General features: G+C 33.3%; 1 protein-coding gene across 3 annotated transcripts; it reads right to left on the bottom strand.

Moving 5' to 3' along the window:
* Positions 1–2,123: 2,123 nt before the first annotated feature.
* LOC113762394 (probable LRR receptor-like serine/threonine-protein kinase At3g47570) lies at positions 2,124–11,677 on the bottom strand. Of its 3 annotated transcripts, none has more exons than XM_027305839.1 (6): positions 10,724–11,677; positions 7,463–7,534; positions 7,216–7,287; positions 2,901–4,898; positions 2,453–2,790; positions 2,124–2,359 (listed from the first exon to the last, which is right to left on the bottom strand). In XM_027305839.1, exons 1-6 carry the CDS (start codon positions 11,631–11,633, stop codon positions 2,342–2,344), a joined length of 3,408 nt encoding a protein of 1,135 aa, XP_027161640.1. In that variant the 5' UTR covers positions 11,634–11,677; the 3' UTR covers positions 2,124–2,341. The 3 variants fall into 3 exon arrangements, with proteins under 3 accessions (XP_027161640.1, XP_027161639.1, XP_027161638.1); XM_027305838.1 differs by having other exon boundaries at positions 2,124–2,352; XM_027305837.1 differs by having other exon boundaries at positions 2,267–2,790.
* Positions 11,678–18,332: the final 6,655 nt, after the last annotated feature.

Below are 18,332 nucleotides of genomic sequence, written 5' to 3'. Positions count from 1 at the left end.
TGCCAATCTTGAGTGAAAGCTAGGTGGATTGATCGATTTTGGCTAGTTCCTTGTTCTTTCTATCTAAAGTTTAGATGGTTTACTTATACCCTATGTGGTAAGTATTGAAATATGGATTGTATTAGGACTAATGGCTACAGCTATTTAGATATTGTACGTACTCAATACTTGCACAAATGGAATCATCATGATCACCTCTACACATAGTACAACATGTAACATTGACATTTAAGTCAAGACTAGAACCAACTTGCCTATTAAGTATTTTTACCACATTGTCCATTTTGGCATTCAACATATTCAAGCTATCAATCTCAAACATACCTGCAAGTTTCTTAGCATTACCTCACTCATTAGCCAATTGATAGTTATTTGTAGCAATCTCCTCTATTAATTGTTGTGCTTCATCACCTAATTTACCCATGAAAGCTCCTCCCATTGCATATCCACATGAGTTTTAGTTGGATATGCTATTCCATTGTAAAATGTTTGTTCAATGAGCCAATCAGTTAGTTCGTGATGTGCACATTTCCGTTGCAACTCCCAAAATTGCTCCCAAACATCATAAAATGACTTGCCTTCCTATTGGTAAAAACTCGTTATATCCGTGCCAAACTTAACAATCTTTCTTGGTGGAAAATATTTGTTCAAAAGTGCATGTGACAAATCATTCTGAGTTGAGAAAGTGATTGGTATGTGAGATTGCAACCAAACTTTGGCCTTGCCTTTTAATGAAAATGGAAACAATCTAAATCTAATTTCATCATCGCTTACCCCATTAAGCTTGATTGTATCACAAATTTCCAAGAAAGTAGCTAAGTGAGTATTAAGGTCCTTGGTCGCATTACCTCCAAATTGATATTGTTGCACCATTTGAATGAGTGAAGATTAAGCATTTATCATAGGTCTCACAATACTTGTTTTAAGCTAGTACCTCTAGGCAATGCAAAGTCCCTTAATACTCATCTATTTGCCTCCTCAACCATGACTTCTTGTGGTTGCTCTTGTGATGTTACTCCAATAGCCTTGGCTTCCAGCTTCTCTTAACAATGATAGATGTGGATTAGATGGAACCTAAGTAGTAGACACATAAAAGTAGTTATGCACTTAGATGGATTTGTTGCGCATCTCCTTGATCTTCATGAACTACCATTAGTGATTTCACCACGAAAGTATGAAGGCCTAATGTTGGCAAAAATCAACTCATTGGCGAAAGCAAGTCTTGATTACATTTGGAAGTGAAATCTCTAGTAGGACAAGAATGATTAGTGAAAATTTAAGAAGCCAAATCTTGAACTATTAGTGGATTATAGACCCTAGGACACTTGTGTTTAGTTGAGTTTCTCCAATTTCATTACTTTCATTTGCATAGGTTTTACATTGCTATTACTTTACATTTTATATGCTCCTGTTAGTTTAGATAATAAAGTGAGTTACAAGCCTTAGTAATTAGGCATGTTTCTCATGTGATCAATCCTACCACCTTACATACTACAAGCGCAACATGTATACTTGCAGCAAACGAGGGGTTCAGAATATAAACTTTGAGTGCAAGTTTGAACCTCATCATTTCATAAAACATGTTCTTGGAGAATGTGTGAGTCAATCACCACAACTTGAGGTTCTTTTAGTCCATTTTTGGCTTTAGAGAAAAGAATAGGAAAGATACATGAATACTTGAAATGCTAGGATATGCTAATATGTAAAACCATAGGGGAATTGTTAGTAATTTACTTATATAATAAAAATGGATAACTCTAAGTCTGGCAAGGATACTTAAACCCGGATATATGATGATTCAAAAATTCCAAAAGACTTATGATGTAAGACAAAGGCAGTGTGACAATTGCCCAGAAGAGTCTTCTCTCTCTCTCTCTCTCTCGGCCCTTTCAAGGCAACATAAGATAACTATAATGGAGAAAGACATACAATGGCTGCTATTCTTTCTATATTCTTTCTATAATATAGAAGGAACTTGACACATTCATTTGTAGAAGAAAAAAATTTATTGCAAGAACCGGTTCACTCTCATCTTTTTACAGTCTTTATACATGATAAGGCTAAAAGATACATGATCACCTCCACAAAAAGTAACCAAGAATTTAGTAAGAATTAAAGAAAGAAAAATAAAACTTGTTTTGAAATGGATTAAAAAGAAGAAAAAATGAAAAGCAAAATAAAAGCAGTTATGAAATGTGCCCTATAATTGAAAGTCCAAATGTGATGCAACTGACACCTATGGAATCAAGTACATCTCTCTCCAACCTTCACAATAAATCAAGCTTTTGGATTATACAGCAATATTTGCTTGATCTGGTCTGCAACATTGTATCTGGTCCACTCAAGGTTTGACTGTTGGCTACAAGAAATAGTTGGCTATGAGTTCAAAAGAATACGAAAAGCAACTTCCTATATCGAGAGGTAATATTTGCACAAAATGGTAAGAACTTACTATGATAAGAAGTTGGTGTTTAATCTTCTTCAATTCTACTAAAACATCTTTCATATTCATCCTTTCTCCTGGAGATTCTCTACAGCAGTTCAAAGCCAATTTCATGATAAATATAACACATTTCATCTTGTCGGTGAAATGCTCATCCTCTTGCCTTATTAAGTTGGCATCAATGACCTGAAATGCATCAGGGAGAGAATCTTCTACCCAACTTTTAAGGATCAAATCTCGTGAAAACATTTCATCAGTAGGCTTTACCCTTGTAAAAGTTTCCATCAAAACTATTCCAAAACTGTATACATCGATTCTTGTGGAAACTATCCCTCCTGATCCATACTCTGTCATAAGATTACAATAGTTAAAATAATTGAAATATCTGAAAGACTGATAAAAAACGGACAAACATAAAAGTAAAGAAAATGTAGACAGCAAAAGCTAAAAGATTAACCTGGTGCAATGTATCCTGGTGTTGCAAGGGTTTTGGTGTGCAAAATACTTTCTCCTTCACCAAACATTTTTGTAATACCAAAATCACTTACATGAGCGACCATATCTTCATCAAGCAAGATGTTACTGGGCTTCAGGTCACAATGTACAACAGGAATATTGTAACCATAATGGAGATACTCCAATGCACAAGCAACATCGATCATTATATTTACTCTTTGAATTAGATCTAATAAATAGTTGTGCGAGTACAACCACGTCTCAAGACTCCCGTTGGGCATATATTTGAGTACCAAGGCTTTAAATTCAGGGTTGGAGCAACTACCGAGCACCTTTGTAAGATTTCGATGGCGTAGACTCTTTAGTACCTCACATTCTCTATCAAAACTTTTCAATGCACCTTCCACTTGCAAGTTGAATACCTTGATAGCCACAGCAATGCCATCACTTAGGATCCCTTTGTAAACAGAACCAATGCTCCCTTTTCCAATCAAATTGCTTTCATTGTAGTTATTAGTTGAGTGCAAAAGTTCATAGTATGAAAATCTTCCATATTTTGCCACTGACATCAACTCTGTTCCACTAGAAATGTTTGGTTTCTTCAACCATCTTAGAATCCATATTGTTATAGTAACTACCATCAATATTGCTGCAATACCTGACAGCAACATTACAAGCAGAAGCTTCTTTCTTTTGTTTGATTTTGTAATTGAATTACTTTGACATGGTGGAACACTAAGCCTTGGGTCACCACAGAGTGCTTCATTGTTCATGAATAATTGACCCGTAAAGCTTCTAAAGGGACCACCTCGAGGAATTTCACCACTTAATCTATTAAAAGAAACGTTAAATTCCTTAAGGTATTTGAGTGCTTCCAATGACTTGGGTATTGTGCCAGAGAGATTATTGTGTGAAATGTCCAAGAATTCCAAGTTCAACATGTTACTAATTGATTTTGGTATAGAACCCTGTAAATTATTTTTTGCCAATGAAAGAGTTTGTAAAGCTTGTAGCTCTCCAATTGTAGTAGGAATAACATCTGACAACTTATTAATCGAGAGATCTAAACTATATATTGCTTTGAGGTTCCCAATCTCTCGAGGCAGCGATCCACTAAAGAAATTTGATGACAGGTTTAGAACTTGGAGATCTTTCATGCTCAATAGCGTAGCAGGTATGGTGGATGCCAACATGTTGGAGTTCAGTAAAATCTGTCTCAAACTTGTCATATTTCTGAAGCATTCTGGAATACTACCAAAGAATTGATTTTGGCCTAATGCTAAGGACCCCAAACTTTGGAATCCACAAAAACTGTCCAAGACATCTCTTATTTGATTGGACTCTAAGTAAAACTCCTGAAGATTCATCAGCCTATTGATAGTTCTTGGGATAGATCCAATCAATTCATTATTTGAAAAATCAAGGTATAATAAACTGCTCAAATTGCTGATTCCGAGTGGGATGCTTCCTTTGATTTTACAATTGTATGCACCAAAATCTTCTAGAGAACTTGAGTAGTTAGAAAAGGAAGCTGGTAGAAAACCATTTAGAGGATTTTGATGCACCTCTAAATATCTCAAGGATCTACAAGTCGTCAAGGAAGTGAAAAAGCTTAATTCTGGAGATGAGGATTCACTTGACAGCCTATTGAAACCCAAGTTTATCAATTGAAGATTTCTTAAACTTCCTAAAGAGCTGGGAATTGAACCTATGAGCTCATTATCGTCAAGCATCAAATCAACAAGGTTTGAAGCATTTGAGATGGAGTTAGGAATAACTCCAGTTAAGTAATTCTGATAAAGAGATAAAGTCTCCAGATTGTTAAGCTTATGATTCATTGTCAAAGGAATAGTTCCTGAGAACTTGTTCTGATAGAGTTCAATAACTTGGAGAGATGAAATGTTAGAAATTTCTATAGGTATGGAACCCGACAATGTATTATCACCTAGAACAAGCATCTCCAATCTGTGAAGGTTCCCAATCTTTTCAGGTATTCCACCTATAAAATGGCAAAGCACTTTTGTGTTAGCACTAGTAAATAATGCACGTGCTTTGCACGTGAGTATAGTAATCCAAAAATATTATTTTTGTAGCTAATAAAATTTGTTGTGAAGTTTTGATAATCTACCTCATAATATAACTTATGTGTATTTTTCAATTTCTCTAACTAATTTTGGCTGCAAGTATATTCAAATTTTGAACTCTTTGACCACAAGCTATTAGAACTTTTTTTTTGAGCTTTTATTGATTAAATTTGGATTGAACTTTAATAACAATTATTAACACTATCATGTTTTACCAATGGTGTTGTGATTTCCCTTAAATTATAAAATTGCACATTTTTGTATAGTTCAAAATCATGTTATTAAAAAGAAATATATATGCACATATCAAGTTTGGGAGAAGCAAATCTAATTTGTAACATGAATTGACTTATTGGATCTTTATCATTCTGATTATTGTACTATACATCTACTTTTCTTTCCTCTGATGCATTCGCAAGCTCTCTTATCGGTCTAGATATGTCTTTTTCCGATTGAAAGTAAAATCTATGATAAACCTTCTACTAAAATTATTAGATTTTAACAACCGAAAAACTAAGATTTGGATAAATTATTAAACACTTCCTAAATAGTATTTGTAATATCAATACTTATGATTACTAATTATTTAATTGTAGACTTACAATCAGTTAATTACTTAAGAATAAAATAAATGAATGGTATTTCTTTTTTCTTTAGCTTGAGTTTTCTACAATTTTCATTTCATATAAAACCTAATTCTCTGTAGGGTAGATGATTATTATTTAACATGTTATAGGAGTTGAATTAGTTAGCTTTTTGATGAAGTTCTTTAGTATGAAGTGAGCTGCATTACTTTTTAAATTTTTTTGCACCATTTTTTGAATTGTCTACATATATATTTTTTTGTATATGAACTCTTTGTAATTATTTAATTCACAAGGGTATGTTTAATCCATCATATTTAATTATTTCTGTGTGAATGTTCATTGTCATCAATTGAGATTTCATTGATTGCAGTAGTTGAGTATTCTCTTTTCCATTTATCTTCTATTGTTTTTATAATTTTGTTTGAAGACAATGCAACATAAAGCACAGACAACAACTATTCCTTTTCTACACTAATCTGATAAATGGCATGTTCAATATGGATACGTTTAAATTAATCCATAGATTTTTTTGGATTTTTTCCTTTTTGTCTTAGACGATAAAACTCTAATTGTGATATCAAAATTAGTTAGTTGATTGTAGGTGAAATATAAGAAAATTTTTTATTGTTTGCTTGGATTTGGGTGACATGAATTGTCATTTCAATTGAAACTAAATTGTTTGCATGTTTGTTAGTTGCATGAACATTTAAGTGCTTTCTTTTATATCATGTTAATTGTTTAGCATTTCAATTTTTATATGAATTTGAATGGGATAAAGTGAAGTGTAATATTCATTGAATTTGGACTATTTACATTTTATCTAAGTGTTTTTCTTATTAATAGAGAATGTAAATTATTCATAATGCTCAATCATTTTGGGTTGGTTATTTAATTTTTAGTTAAAATTCATTTGATTGAAATAGTTAGGTTTTATATTTTACTTTTTTTATTTCTTCATATTGGTAAAAAGTGCATAATTGTGAATTTTGCTCGTGATATTTCTATGAAAATATACAAATGCATAAGGGCTCTCTTTGTCTTGTATGTTTCTCTTTTTTCCAAAGAGTATCTATTTTTTGAAATTGATTTTTTTTTTTACAATCTCAAATAATGACTAATGAGAAATTTTTCATGTTTCGATTAAAAAATTTTGATATGTATAATAATTGGAGATGTTGTCCAAGGTTAGGTAAATAGTTTTTAATTATAATTACCAATACTATTGAGATGTAATCAATTGGAAATTTTTATTTCTTTTAATTAATGTTACATTGAAATGCAATAATTCTAATTAAAAGACAAGAGGGTAATTTAGGGATAACAAAAATTAAGATAAAAAAGTGCTTACACTCCCTAATACCAAGATTCATACTTTTTATATAATAATGATAATGATAATATTGGTCCTATCCAACAAGGCTCTAAATTTAAAAAATAGATATTAATAGAAGGTTATAGGACCTCCCTGATCCTTCTATTCGTTGCTTCAAAATTGATCTCTCTGAACATTAAATCCATTAGAAAGAAATGCTGATATCAATCAACTGAACATAAGCCCAAGCATCCTACGTACAGATCATATTGATGTTGAGTTTTAACGACCGTCTACAGAATGAAGACCTTATGATTAGGAACTAAGACATACCTGTCAATTTGTTGCTTTGAAAATATAAACTCGTCAACCAAGCTAAATTCCCTATTTCCATTGGAATTACACCTACAAAATTGCAACTTTTGTGAGTTTGATTTGATTTATAATGAAAAAATATAGTAACAAACAATGATGTGATTTTTGGACTTTCAAATGCATTAATTAGAAACGATTGTGTTCCTTTTACCCTATAGCCAACGGTTTAAGCAATTAAGGCCATGTAATTAGAGATTTGGCATACCACTCAATTTGTTGACGGCAAAATCTAAAATGGTCAGCATGGTTAGATTACCTATTTCATTTGGAGTTGCACCTGCAAAATTGCAACTTTTGTGAGCTTGATTTGAGTCGTAATGAAAGCACATAATAGCAACATTAATGAGACTATTGAACTCTCCAAATGCAATAATTGGAAATGATAATAGAGTGTCTATTACATTAACAAACAAAGAATATAGAACTAATTACATTTACCTTCCTTTTTTCTAAGGCCTTTTTTTTTATATTTTTAATATAAGTGGGAGGGATCAAATCCACTCCCTCTTACTTACACTCCCTCCCCTCTTACTTACACTCCCTCCCCGAGACCATCCAATCCAACTGTCTCCCTTACATTCACCTTCTTTGAGGTTTAACCAAATTATAGATCACACCTTCAATTTTGGCAACATTATGGCCACCATTGTCAGTGATTAAACAAGGAAAATTAAACAGAGCTTTTTTCCTATTAAATTCCTAAAAACAAGCGCTCCACGAAAACAAGAAGCAACTTCCATGTCATCCCAAACTATTGAGAGATTATTAAAATTCAACAAGGATTTACATAAAAGAAAAAAGACAAAGAAGATGAAGATATTAAATTCCAAACTATTCAGGAAATGGTTGCATACCAAATTTGTATATAGAAAAAAGAAAAAACCAAACCCAAAATTATTTAGCAAACAAATGACCACGGGATTGTGACAGATATAGTTGTTATATTTCTTCCATAATTTGGTGTATGCTTTGTATTTTAAATTGATGTACATAAATAAAATTTTTAAGTACAATAAAATTATATAAACGCACAACATCTTATGCAAAATATATATATATATATATATATATATATATACAACAACTAGACAAGTATATGAAAATCCAGTAGTATGTCGTGAACGCAAGCGGCAATTGTTGTTTCCTATTGTTTTACTTGTATTTTGAGTCATTTAAATATCGCTATTTTCAAATTACATTGCAGGCCAACATTAAAGGAATTGTGAATTCTTCTGCGTCTAGTATCTCTTCAAAAGAATTTCATCCAGTCTCTTTGATATGAGCATCGTTTTAGCGTAAACCAAACCCTAAGGATGCAAATTTATTTGTTCTCATCTCCATTTTGCTGTCAGTCTGTCATACACATCTATCCTCAGCGCGGACAAACAGCACCCGTCACCCATTCAGACCCCGTAGAAGAACAGAACAGAAGGGGCGCACCTTTGAGGGGCATCTTGGTCATTTACTGTTCGAAGGGGAGTGTATCATAACATAATAATTAGTCCTTATTTCTCTCTCTTCTTGATGAGTCGACTCCTTTCTTCTTCTTCCCCTCCTTCTCCTGCTCTGCCTAATTCTATTCTTAATTCCTTTTCTGAAATAACTAAATTGATCTCTAAAGACTTGAAGGCTTGACACTGCATTTGACCCTGGTCCAACAGCCATCACTCCTGGCCCCTACTGCAGCATCTTGCTTTTCATCTTAGTTGTTGCAAGCCTCCAACCCAATGGATTCCTACTCTCGCACAACTACTTGGTTCAATCTGCCTCCTTCAACCTTAGGTCGGCCTTTTGTCGGAAAGTAAACCCCCAAATCCTTCAACTATTACTCCTTCTATCTGATTCCTAAATCGTCTACCATTACCATAACTTGCCAAATAACAACAATTACCCTGCTTGTTCTTCAACTACGCCACCAAGTTGCTCCTACCTCTGCTCACCTTCCTATGGATCTGTATGCGATAGTTTACTGGGGTGTGTGTTTGTGTGTGTTTATATATTTGTGTGGTAATGTCCATAGAATGGTGTTTTTATGTGAAAGTTAAATGAAGATGGTGATAAAGAATGGGTCACATGATGAGAAAATTGTAAGGGGAAAGATGACGATGGTGAATTTTTTTTTTTTTTTTTTTTTTTATGTTTTGAGAATTTCAGGTTGCCAAGGGTATTTTATGGCCTAAATATCAATTATCAAATTTAACTTCGATTATCTTTTGCTCATGAACTTCTCAGACAAAGATTTTACTTCAATGGTGAAAAGATGGACATGGGAGAAAGGATATGTTGGTAACAGAAAACTTGGTTGAATAGAGAGAGAAGAAAGGTGGGGCTTCAGGGTATCATCGGAGTTGTATTAAAAAATAATAGTTTGTTTGGATAGAGAGAATTTGATTTGCAAAATTTATTCTCACAAATCCCAATCACCTTTTTATCTTCCCAATCACCTTTTTATCTCACATACATCACATCACAAAAAGTGCTACAGTAAATATCTCAAATAAATCATCCAAATAAACTCTTATCCAAACAAACTATGCTAACATTAATAGTCATAATATAACGGTTCATCTTAAGAGTTTGTTAGGCCTCAGACGGTAAAGGCGTTTAGGTTATAATTCTGTTTGGATGTGGGACATTTTGGTAATACTGACAAATTTTAGGGTCTATCTTATAATTTGATCAAACTTTGGAGAGGTGAATTGTAATTAACAAAAGAATATATGCATAGTCATACTGAAAAGTGAATGTCTATGTGGGTGTATGTATGTATATCCCAAAATCCAATTACATGATTGAATATTTAAGGTTGCATTTTTTATTTGCATGAAGTCTTAGAGCATCATCCACAAGGGAGAAAGGAATGGGTTGAGTATGGAGAAAGAAGAGTATAAATGAGAAGTTTGAATTTAAAACCTCACGCTTACACTAAAAAAAAACTTCATAAAAATTGATCCACGAGGAAATGTCCAGAAAAATCACAAAAATAAAATGATGGTATAGTTTTTTTTTTTTTTGTAGTAAAATATGCTAGACTCACCAAACTTTTCAAAAGTCTCATTTGATCCATTGACCTATTTTTTATACCAAATTATTTACTAAATCTTTTAAAAGTCTCATTTTATCCAATTAGCTATTTTTTTTACTAAATAGCACACTAAATTTTTAAAGCGGTTCATTTTTTTTAAGGCAGTTGCAAGTTTGCTATTTAGTTAATTATTTGGTACAAAAAAATAGTTTAGTGACTAAAATGAGACTTTCGAAAAGTTTAATGGATTATTTGGTAAGAAACATAGTTTAGTAGATGAAATGAAACTTTTAAAAAGAATGGTGATATCTGACGTACTGTTCTTTGAAACGTCCATACAAAAGAACAGGGGCATGAGCTTAATATACAATTATAAACCATATACAAGAAGAAGTATAAGCTTAATATATAGTATTTATAAAATAGGAATAAAATTATTACCTGTTAAATTGTTACTCCCCAGGTATAGTCCCTCCAGCATTGTCAAGTTCCAAATTGCCTTAGGTATGGATCCACTTAAATGGTTCGAAGCCAAGGAAAACTGCTGAAGCAGTGAACACTGAGATAATGTTGAAGGTATTTGACCAGTCAAATTATTACCTCCTAGACCAAGCCAGGTAAGTTTCTGAAGGCCGTGACAGATGTTGTCTGGCAGAATGCCAGATAACCTGTTGCTCATAAAAGAGATGGCTTGCAACGAGGAAATATTGGAGATGTGGAGAGGAAACGGACCCGAAAGCTGATTCTGCTCAATAATCAAATTCTCCAAATTATTAAGATTCTGAAATTCTATTGGAACGCTCCCTTCAAGGGAATTGTGTGACAGCCATAGCGTCTCCAAGTTTGACATGTTAGAGATGGAAGGCGGGATAGAACCCGTAAAGCTGTTGTTTCTGAGAGAAAGGTATTGGAGTTTGTGTAAATAACCAAACCAGGAGGGAAGCTCTCCACCGAGATTGTTGATTCCAAAATCAAGGTGTCTTAATCGGCGCAAGTGAGCAAGCTCACGAGGCAGTTCTCCATGGAAATTGTTTCTCTTAATGTCAAGGGAAACAAGAAAGGACAGATTCCCAAGTTGAGGAGGTATAGTACCAGCAAGGTTCATGTCTGAAATATTCAGGGCAGTCACTCGGAGGTGTCGAGAGCCACAGGTGATCCCCATCCAATCACAGACGAAGGAGGTGACGGACCAGTTTTTTGCCAAGATTTTCTGAGATTCTGAGGTGATCATGCGATCTTTAAAAGCAAGAAGAGCTGATTGATCAGCTGTAATGTTACTGTTGCTGGCTGCCATGACGGCTAACCACGCTAAACTAAAGATAAGGCAGAAAGAGTAGTAGATTTTGTTCATGGTTCAATTTCAGATTTCTGAGCTCACCAGGGCAACTCAGTAAGAGTTGGTGTCAAGTTTCACCTTATATATATATAGAGAGAGAGAGTAGACAAGCATGGGAGTCAGTAGCTAACACATTCTTAGAAAAATAAAACCAAATCAATGGAAAAATACTGTAATGCTGACTTTCCTGCTAAGTTCCAAACATGTACTATCAAACAATAAATGGACGGATGGACCTTCGGGGAGGGCCCTCCATCAAGTCATTTTTAACCTCTTATTGCGTTAGCAGAATGGCACGTCGCTGTTGGGTAGAATAGTCCTTGGAGACTATAGCTTCAAGGCGAGGGTGTCTACCGTGCAAGACAGCTCAGGGACTGTTTCTCGATACTGTTGACAATTTGGATTGAGATCCATTTATTCATTCATATAATTCATAATTAAATAAATTTAAATTATTTATTTATAGTATTGATTTTAAATGATTGATCAAAATAAAATCATAAATTAAATAGATTTATATGAATTATTCACAAAAATTACATATATCCATTTATTTAAAAACCAAATAAAAGTAGCGAGACTTATTAGCTAACTGAAATCTCGAATTTGTCGACTAAAGCCGCACATCACAGCTAGCTTGAGTTGGCTTGTCCAAGAAATTAAATAACCCTTGAGAAGTGGTGCAAGTAGGAAAGGATGCTTCTATAATCATGGTCAATGAAGCTGAATTATGTGGAGCTTTTCTTGAATTGAGTCTAATTTCTGATGGTTTTTCTGTATTAAATGCATTAAGAAGTATCTTCAAAAAGTATATAAAAAAATATCTTTATATTACAAGAAATGGTAATACAAAAAAAAGTAATCAAAATATTTAAATGGATTATAAATGGATAATTGGTTTTTATTTAATCCATTTAGATCCATCCATTTAGATCCATTTATTAAATGGATCTAAATGGAGTGGATAAATGGATCTAAGTGGATCGGATAAATTTCATCCACCATCCATTAAGTCAAAACCAATAACCATTTATTCATATTGCCCCTCTACTCATGCATATCGCTATTCTAGTTGCTGTTGCCTTGTGCATTGGGAAGAAACAGACAAGCACTTTGTGTCCCATCCCAAGTCGTCCCTGAAGTCTCCTTTCAAGTTTCAAAGTGAATTGTTGGAGTGTTCGTTTTGTGACGAACATATTCGTGCTAAGCTAGCAAGTAGCATATTTCGCCTTACCCAGTATCTACCTACTAAAATATTTACACTCCTAGCTACAACGCTGCAAATTAGAGATATATCGAGGTCACCTCGGACTACAAAAAAAAACTTGTAAATAATTGTAGATAAAACGTTCATGTATGTAGACTTTTTACTTATAGATGTACTCAAAAAATGCTATTTACGCATAAAGCTCGAGTATTGCCTTGTATATGCGTCCATGTTACTTCTTTAATCTTAATATTCATTGTTTGGCACATAAAATACGGACTATTGGGCTTGTCTAGATTATTAACTATACTTTGTTACAGGGAAAGTTCTGTAAAGCCACATAGGCCAAGTATTTGATTTCTATAATACTTTGTATAACAGTAAAGTAATTTCTTTTTTATTTTTCCCTTCTCCTTCTCCAGATCATTCCCATCCCTAAATTATTAAATTTAAAATTTGAATTTTAAACTTGACAGTTGACAGTGAAAAGAACTCTAATAGCCCTTCGTGAGTATCACGCCAACCTTAGTGGTTACAATATAGTGCAATTGTTTAGCCAGTGTGGGTGAAATTTATTCAATTTGACTTTGCCCATGCCCCTTTAAATGATTCTGAACTCCTGCAATATGTTATGTCTACAGGGTGAAATTTTATCATAGCTTTGAAATCAAATATCCTTGAACATTGAGATCAATCCCCTGCAATATATTAAGTAATTTACATCTGTTAGAGTGCTTAGAAGAAGAGGGGTGGGGCTGGGGGGGGGGGGGAGGGGGAGAACCCCTCATTGATCGAGTTCAGATTTTTTTAACTGTAACTTTCATAAATTGGTGTCAACGGAATCATATATACTGAACAAGGTTTGTAAAATCGGGATCCTACGTAGGATCGATTTTAGTTTCACAGGATCGGATCGTAGGATCGGATCGTAGAATCGTAAGATCCTACCAAAAGCTCTTAATTGCAATTAAAGGTTGCAATTCTTTGATAAATTACAAATATACCACAAATATTTTCATTTATTTGCAAAATGGAGCTTCGTATTTCACAAATTTACAAAAAATTGTAGGATCGTACGATCCTACGATCCTACGATCCTATACGATCCTGAACGATCCTGCACGATCCTACACGATCCTGCTACGATTCTATGCGATCCTGCAAAAAATTAATATGATTTGCGACTCTGCATACGATCCGGATCGATTTTGGTTATCCGGATCGTAGGATCGTACGATCCTACGATCCGGATCGCGATTTTGACAACTATGATACTGAAGACGAGCATGGAAGTCCCCATAACACACACGCTAGAGGTGGGGAACAGCAATCATTCCGTGTGGTCACTAGCTATGATGGCATCAATAGGAGAAAGGACCACCGCTCGATGTAAATGTTGATTTTCCTACTTATTGACCATCAAATTAAGTGGAGATTTCGGCAAAGAATGGAGGTAAGATTTTTTTTTTTTTTTTTTTTTTTTTGACCAACCTGGAGGTAAGATGTTGAAGTGCATCTATTTCCCCGTCAGATGTTGAATGTTAGAGTCTCCTAAGATTGTTTTGCTGGTAGGAGAAGACTTAAGCAACCAAATGATACGCAATCGCTTAGTCATTCACATTCGAAAATTATTTGAAAACTTTCAAACATTTAAGGCGTGAAAAAATTTATTTTCTGAGTTGGGAAGGTGATTCCTATCCAGTCTTCTCTACCGAACTCCTATGCCGGTCTGCCATAATTGGACGGTGCTGCGGTGATAGGGAATCACCATAACTCATAAATGAGTGGTTGATGTGATGACACATTCAAGATTTGACGAATTTCATTGGGGACAAAATTGTGAAGGTAAATTTAGTACAATACTCTTTAATTAACAAATCCTACTAGACTTTTAGCAAAAATTACCACTTTTTCTCTAGAACTTACCATATTTTATTTAAAACATATCTTTTAATGTAAAACTTATGATTTCATTAACATATCTTGCTGTTTCATTAACATATCTTGCCGCTTCTTTAGTCAGTTTTACTGTATCATTAAGAAATCTTACTACCTTTCGTGTAAAACATACCCATTTCTTATACAAAAATTACTACATTTTTCAAGTAAAAATTATTGTTTCATTAACAAATCTTACCACCTTTTAGTAAAATTTACTAAATTATTAACAAATCGTACTAGCTTTCAAGCAAACCTTACCATTTTTATGCTTTAAAAAAAATACTTTTTTAAAGCAAAACTTAGAACTTGATGATTAAATCTTACCTATTTCTTGGGGATAATTTAAGAAAAAAAACCTCTGCTGAAATTTAAGCTAATATCACTTAGCACACTTAAAATTTCAAAAATATCACTAACCTCCTCTCAAACCACACATTTTGTATCAATGTCACTCTTATATCATATTTTTGGAATGGACCAAACAATTTTTTTGAATGGACTCTTATATCACGCTAAGCAATGTCACTCTTATATCACATTTTAGATAATGCTCTTTGTAATATATTGGTTACAAATTTTTTTATTATTTGTGGTTGATCATGTTTTATTGAGGGTTTGTAATTGAAAAGAGCAACGTGGATCTTACATTAAGTGAAATATAAAGAATGATATACTATTTTGATGACATATGTGATTTAATCATTGATTGTAAACCATAACTTCTAGTGTTTTCTTTAATGTTAGGACTAGTGTTAGATTAATTAAATAATTTGGTAGACGAGGGGTAATGGTGGAATTATATTATCTTCTCTCTTCTAATATCACTTTTTAATTATTGGTTGGACTTAAATATTATAAGATAATAAATCTCAAGAGAGGTTAGTGTAATTTTCAAAATTTGGAGAAAGGCCAGTGAAATAGTCAAAAATCTCAAGGGAGGTTTCTGAAATTATCCAATTAAATTTTAAGAGCTTGTTTAGGGTTTTTAATTAACAAGAGAAATAATCATAGAACTTATTGTGGTTATCGAGACAATAAAAAAAACAAGTTGTCAGAGATTGTTGACAACTATAACCAATTTATTTATAAGTTGATGATTATTATCCTTACATCAATTATTAGTTAAATGAACCAAAGTAGAGAGTAATCCTTTGACTAGCGATTTATCTTTTATTAATTTAATTTAATTTAATTTTGCATATCTTGTTTTATTTAAGTGAGTTACTTAGGTCAAATTTTCACAATCCCCCATTTTATATATTGCTATTTGATGAGAAAACAAGCCATCTAGGCCCAGAAAATATGACCTTACTCATCACTATACTTATGTTTACACCTTTGGAATAGGAATTTACATTTACTGGTTTGACACCCTACGCCTCACTAACTTGACCACGGTACTTTTGCCATGAAGATGGCGCCTGAGGATAATGAAGAAATGATGAATTTAAGCGATTCAATTTTATAGATATATGCCTCAAGTCAGCAAAATTGGTTTGTATGTTTTTTTATTTGATTGGGAAGATAAGTATTGAATACGAAATTGGTTTTTAGATTGAAGGGAAGAAAATGTTCCATTTATGTGGAAAAATGGCATTGTATTGTCATTGTACGTCCCAAAGTCTTGGTCGTCTTGGCCCAGTAGCCTAAAGCACACGTTAAAGTGTCACGTCCCGAACCCGCACGTGCCCGTCACATGACATCCGCCGTACTCTCAAGTCTCACTCAAGAATACAAGGCTACATTAACTAATTTAACTTTAACAGCACTAAATAATTCAACTAAATAAAGTACGGTACGAATTACATATAAGAGAAAGTCCATAAATATTCAAGACGTTCGTACATTTATTCTCTAATTGAAACAGCGGAAACAAGAATAAACATGACTAACAACTAGAAGTAGCTAGTCTGCCAACTTCTATTCATTTAAAACTAATAAAAGTCATCCTCAGGGTCTTCTAGGTAAACCAATTCATACTCTTCAGAATCTGCAAAAATGGTAAGAAGTGGGTTGAGCGACACATCGCTAAGTAGACAATATTTACCCCTCTGTTGGACCATGCACTCTTAATTTTATAGATACATAAGTATATAAGTACAACTCAAATCATTTGCATATCATTCACATCCGTGATTTTGAAAGTAACGTTATTTATAAAGAAATCAGTAGTAAAGAAGGATAAGTAATTTAAAAGCATCTTATTGATAGTTGTACATGAGAAATCGTAAAGTCATAAATCATTTCATCTCAAGTCACAAATCTCTTCATATCCATTCGTAAATCAACTCATATCAGTTCATAAGTCTCATTTCAACTCAGTTCATAAATCATTCCATCAGATCAGCTCATAACAAGTACATGCAATGACCGGCTACTGAGTACTCAACCTAGAGATTAGATCCCTTCTAGGTGGGCGACCAATAGATTTCATGATTATCGATTGATCTCATTTCATTCTTAGGTCAATCGGCCGGACTTTATACCAGACTACCATGGCCTTGTCAATCGACCAGACTCTATACCAGGCTACCATGACCTTACCAATCGGCCGGACTTTATACCAAACTACCATGGCGATTAGACAGGACTATAGCCCCTACCGTCTATTCCATGACTGCTCTGAGCTTTATTTGTCAAAATTCATTTCATATATCATATACATAATTCTTTGCTTTCATAATAGATTCAACTCATTTTGTATATAAGAACATATCAGAACATTTCAAATAAGTCACATAGTCCATTTTTGTATAGTAAAATATAGTTTTCATAAATATCCAAGTAAAACATTTAATCAAACACCTTTCGAGTTAACACAACTAAATGGGATTGAAAACAAGAATTTCATTTTGCACATTTGAAATTTCAGAAGGGTAAGTACCACCTACCTCTGTTGGCTGCTCGAGTGGAACTACCTTAGGTCCTTGTATCGTACCTATCAAACGCATAGGTTCCCTAATTAGTTGTTACTTCCTATAGATGCATAAATATACAACCTCTAAGTAAAGTACAAGATTCATATCTAGACCATTATATGGACCCTAATAGCATTCCCCTCAAATCGGATGATTTCTATTTTTGGAAAGTTTCCTAATTTGGAAAGTTTCTATTTTCAGAAAGTTTCTTAATTTGGAAAGTGTACCTTTTGTAAGGTTTCCTAATTTAGAAGAAAATAATTTATTTACTATCTTGACTACTATCTTACTATATTTATTTATAATTTATAATTATTCACTATTATTAGTATCGTCCCCGTCGGCGTTAATTCATTTTTTATTACCACTTATATATATATATATATATATGCTCACTAGTTACTATTACCTTTCTCTTTTTTTTATCTCTACTTTTATGCGTGTGTAGGTATTATTATTATTTGTACATACAAGTACTCATACGCTTATACATATTGATTTACTATAATTGTCTTAGTTTATTCCACTCGTATCTATATTTTTATCTCCGTCTATATCCTCAATTCACTTCCTCCATGTCTATATTGTGATTGTCCTTACTATTACTGATTGTTAATTATTATTTACTATTATTATTATGATTATGAT

This window comes from Coffea eugenioides, chromosome 2, assembly GCF_003713205.1.
Source record: "Coffea eugenioides isolate CCC68of chromosome 2, Ceug_1.0, whole genome shotgun sequence".
Taxonomy (NCBI): domain Eukaryota; kingdom Viridiplantae; phylum Streptophyta; class Magnoliopsida; order Gentianales; family Rubiaceae; genus Coffea; species Coffea eugenioides.
This window is presented reverse-complemented; position numbering and strand designations above follow the sequence as displayed.

Coding starts and splice junctions, on each gene's coding strand:
- LOC113762394 (XM_027305837.1), bottom strand. CDS start 11,633: ATGAACAAAATCTACTACTCTTTCTGCCTTATCTTTAGTTTAGCGTGG. Junction 7,535..10,723: donor GGGGAGTAACAATTTAACAG/GTAATAATTTTA, acceptor GCAATTTTGCAG/GTGCAACTCCAAATGAAATA. Junction 2,791..2,900: donor ACCAGGATACATTGCACCAG/GTTAATCTTTTA, acceptor ATCTTATGACAG/AGTATGGATCAGGAGGGATA.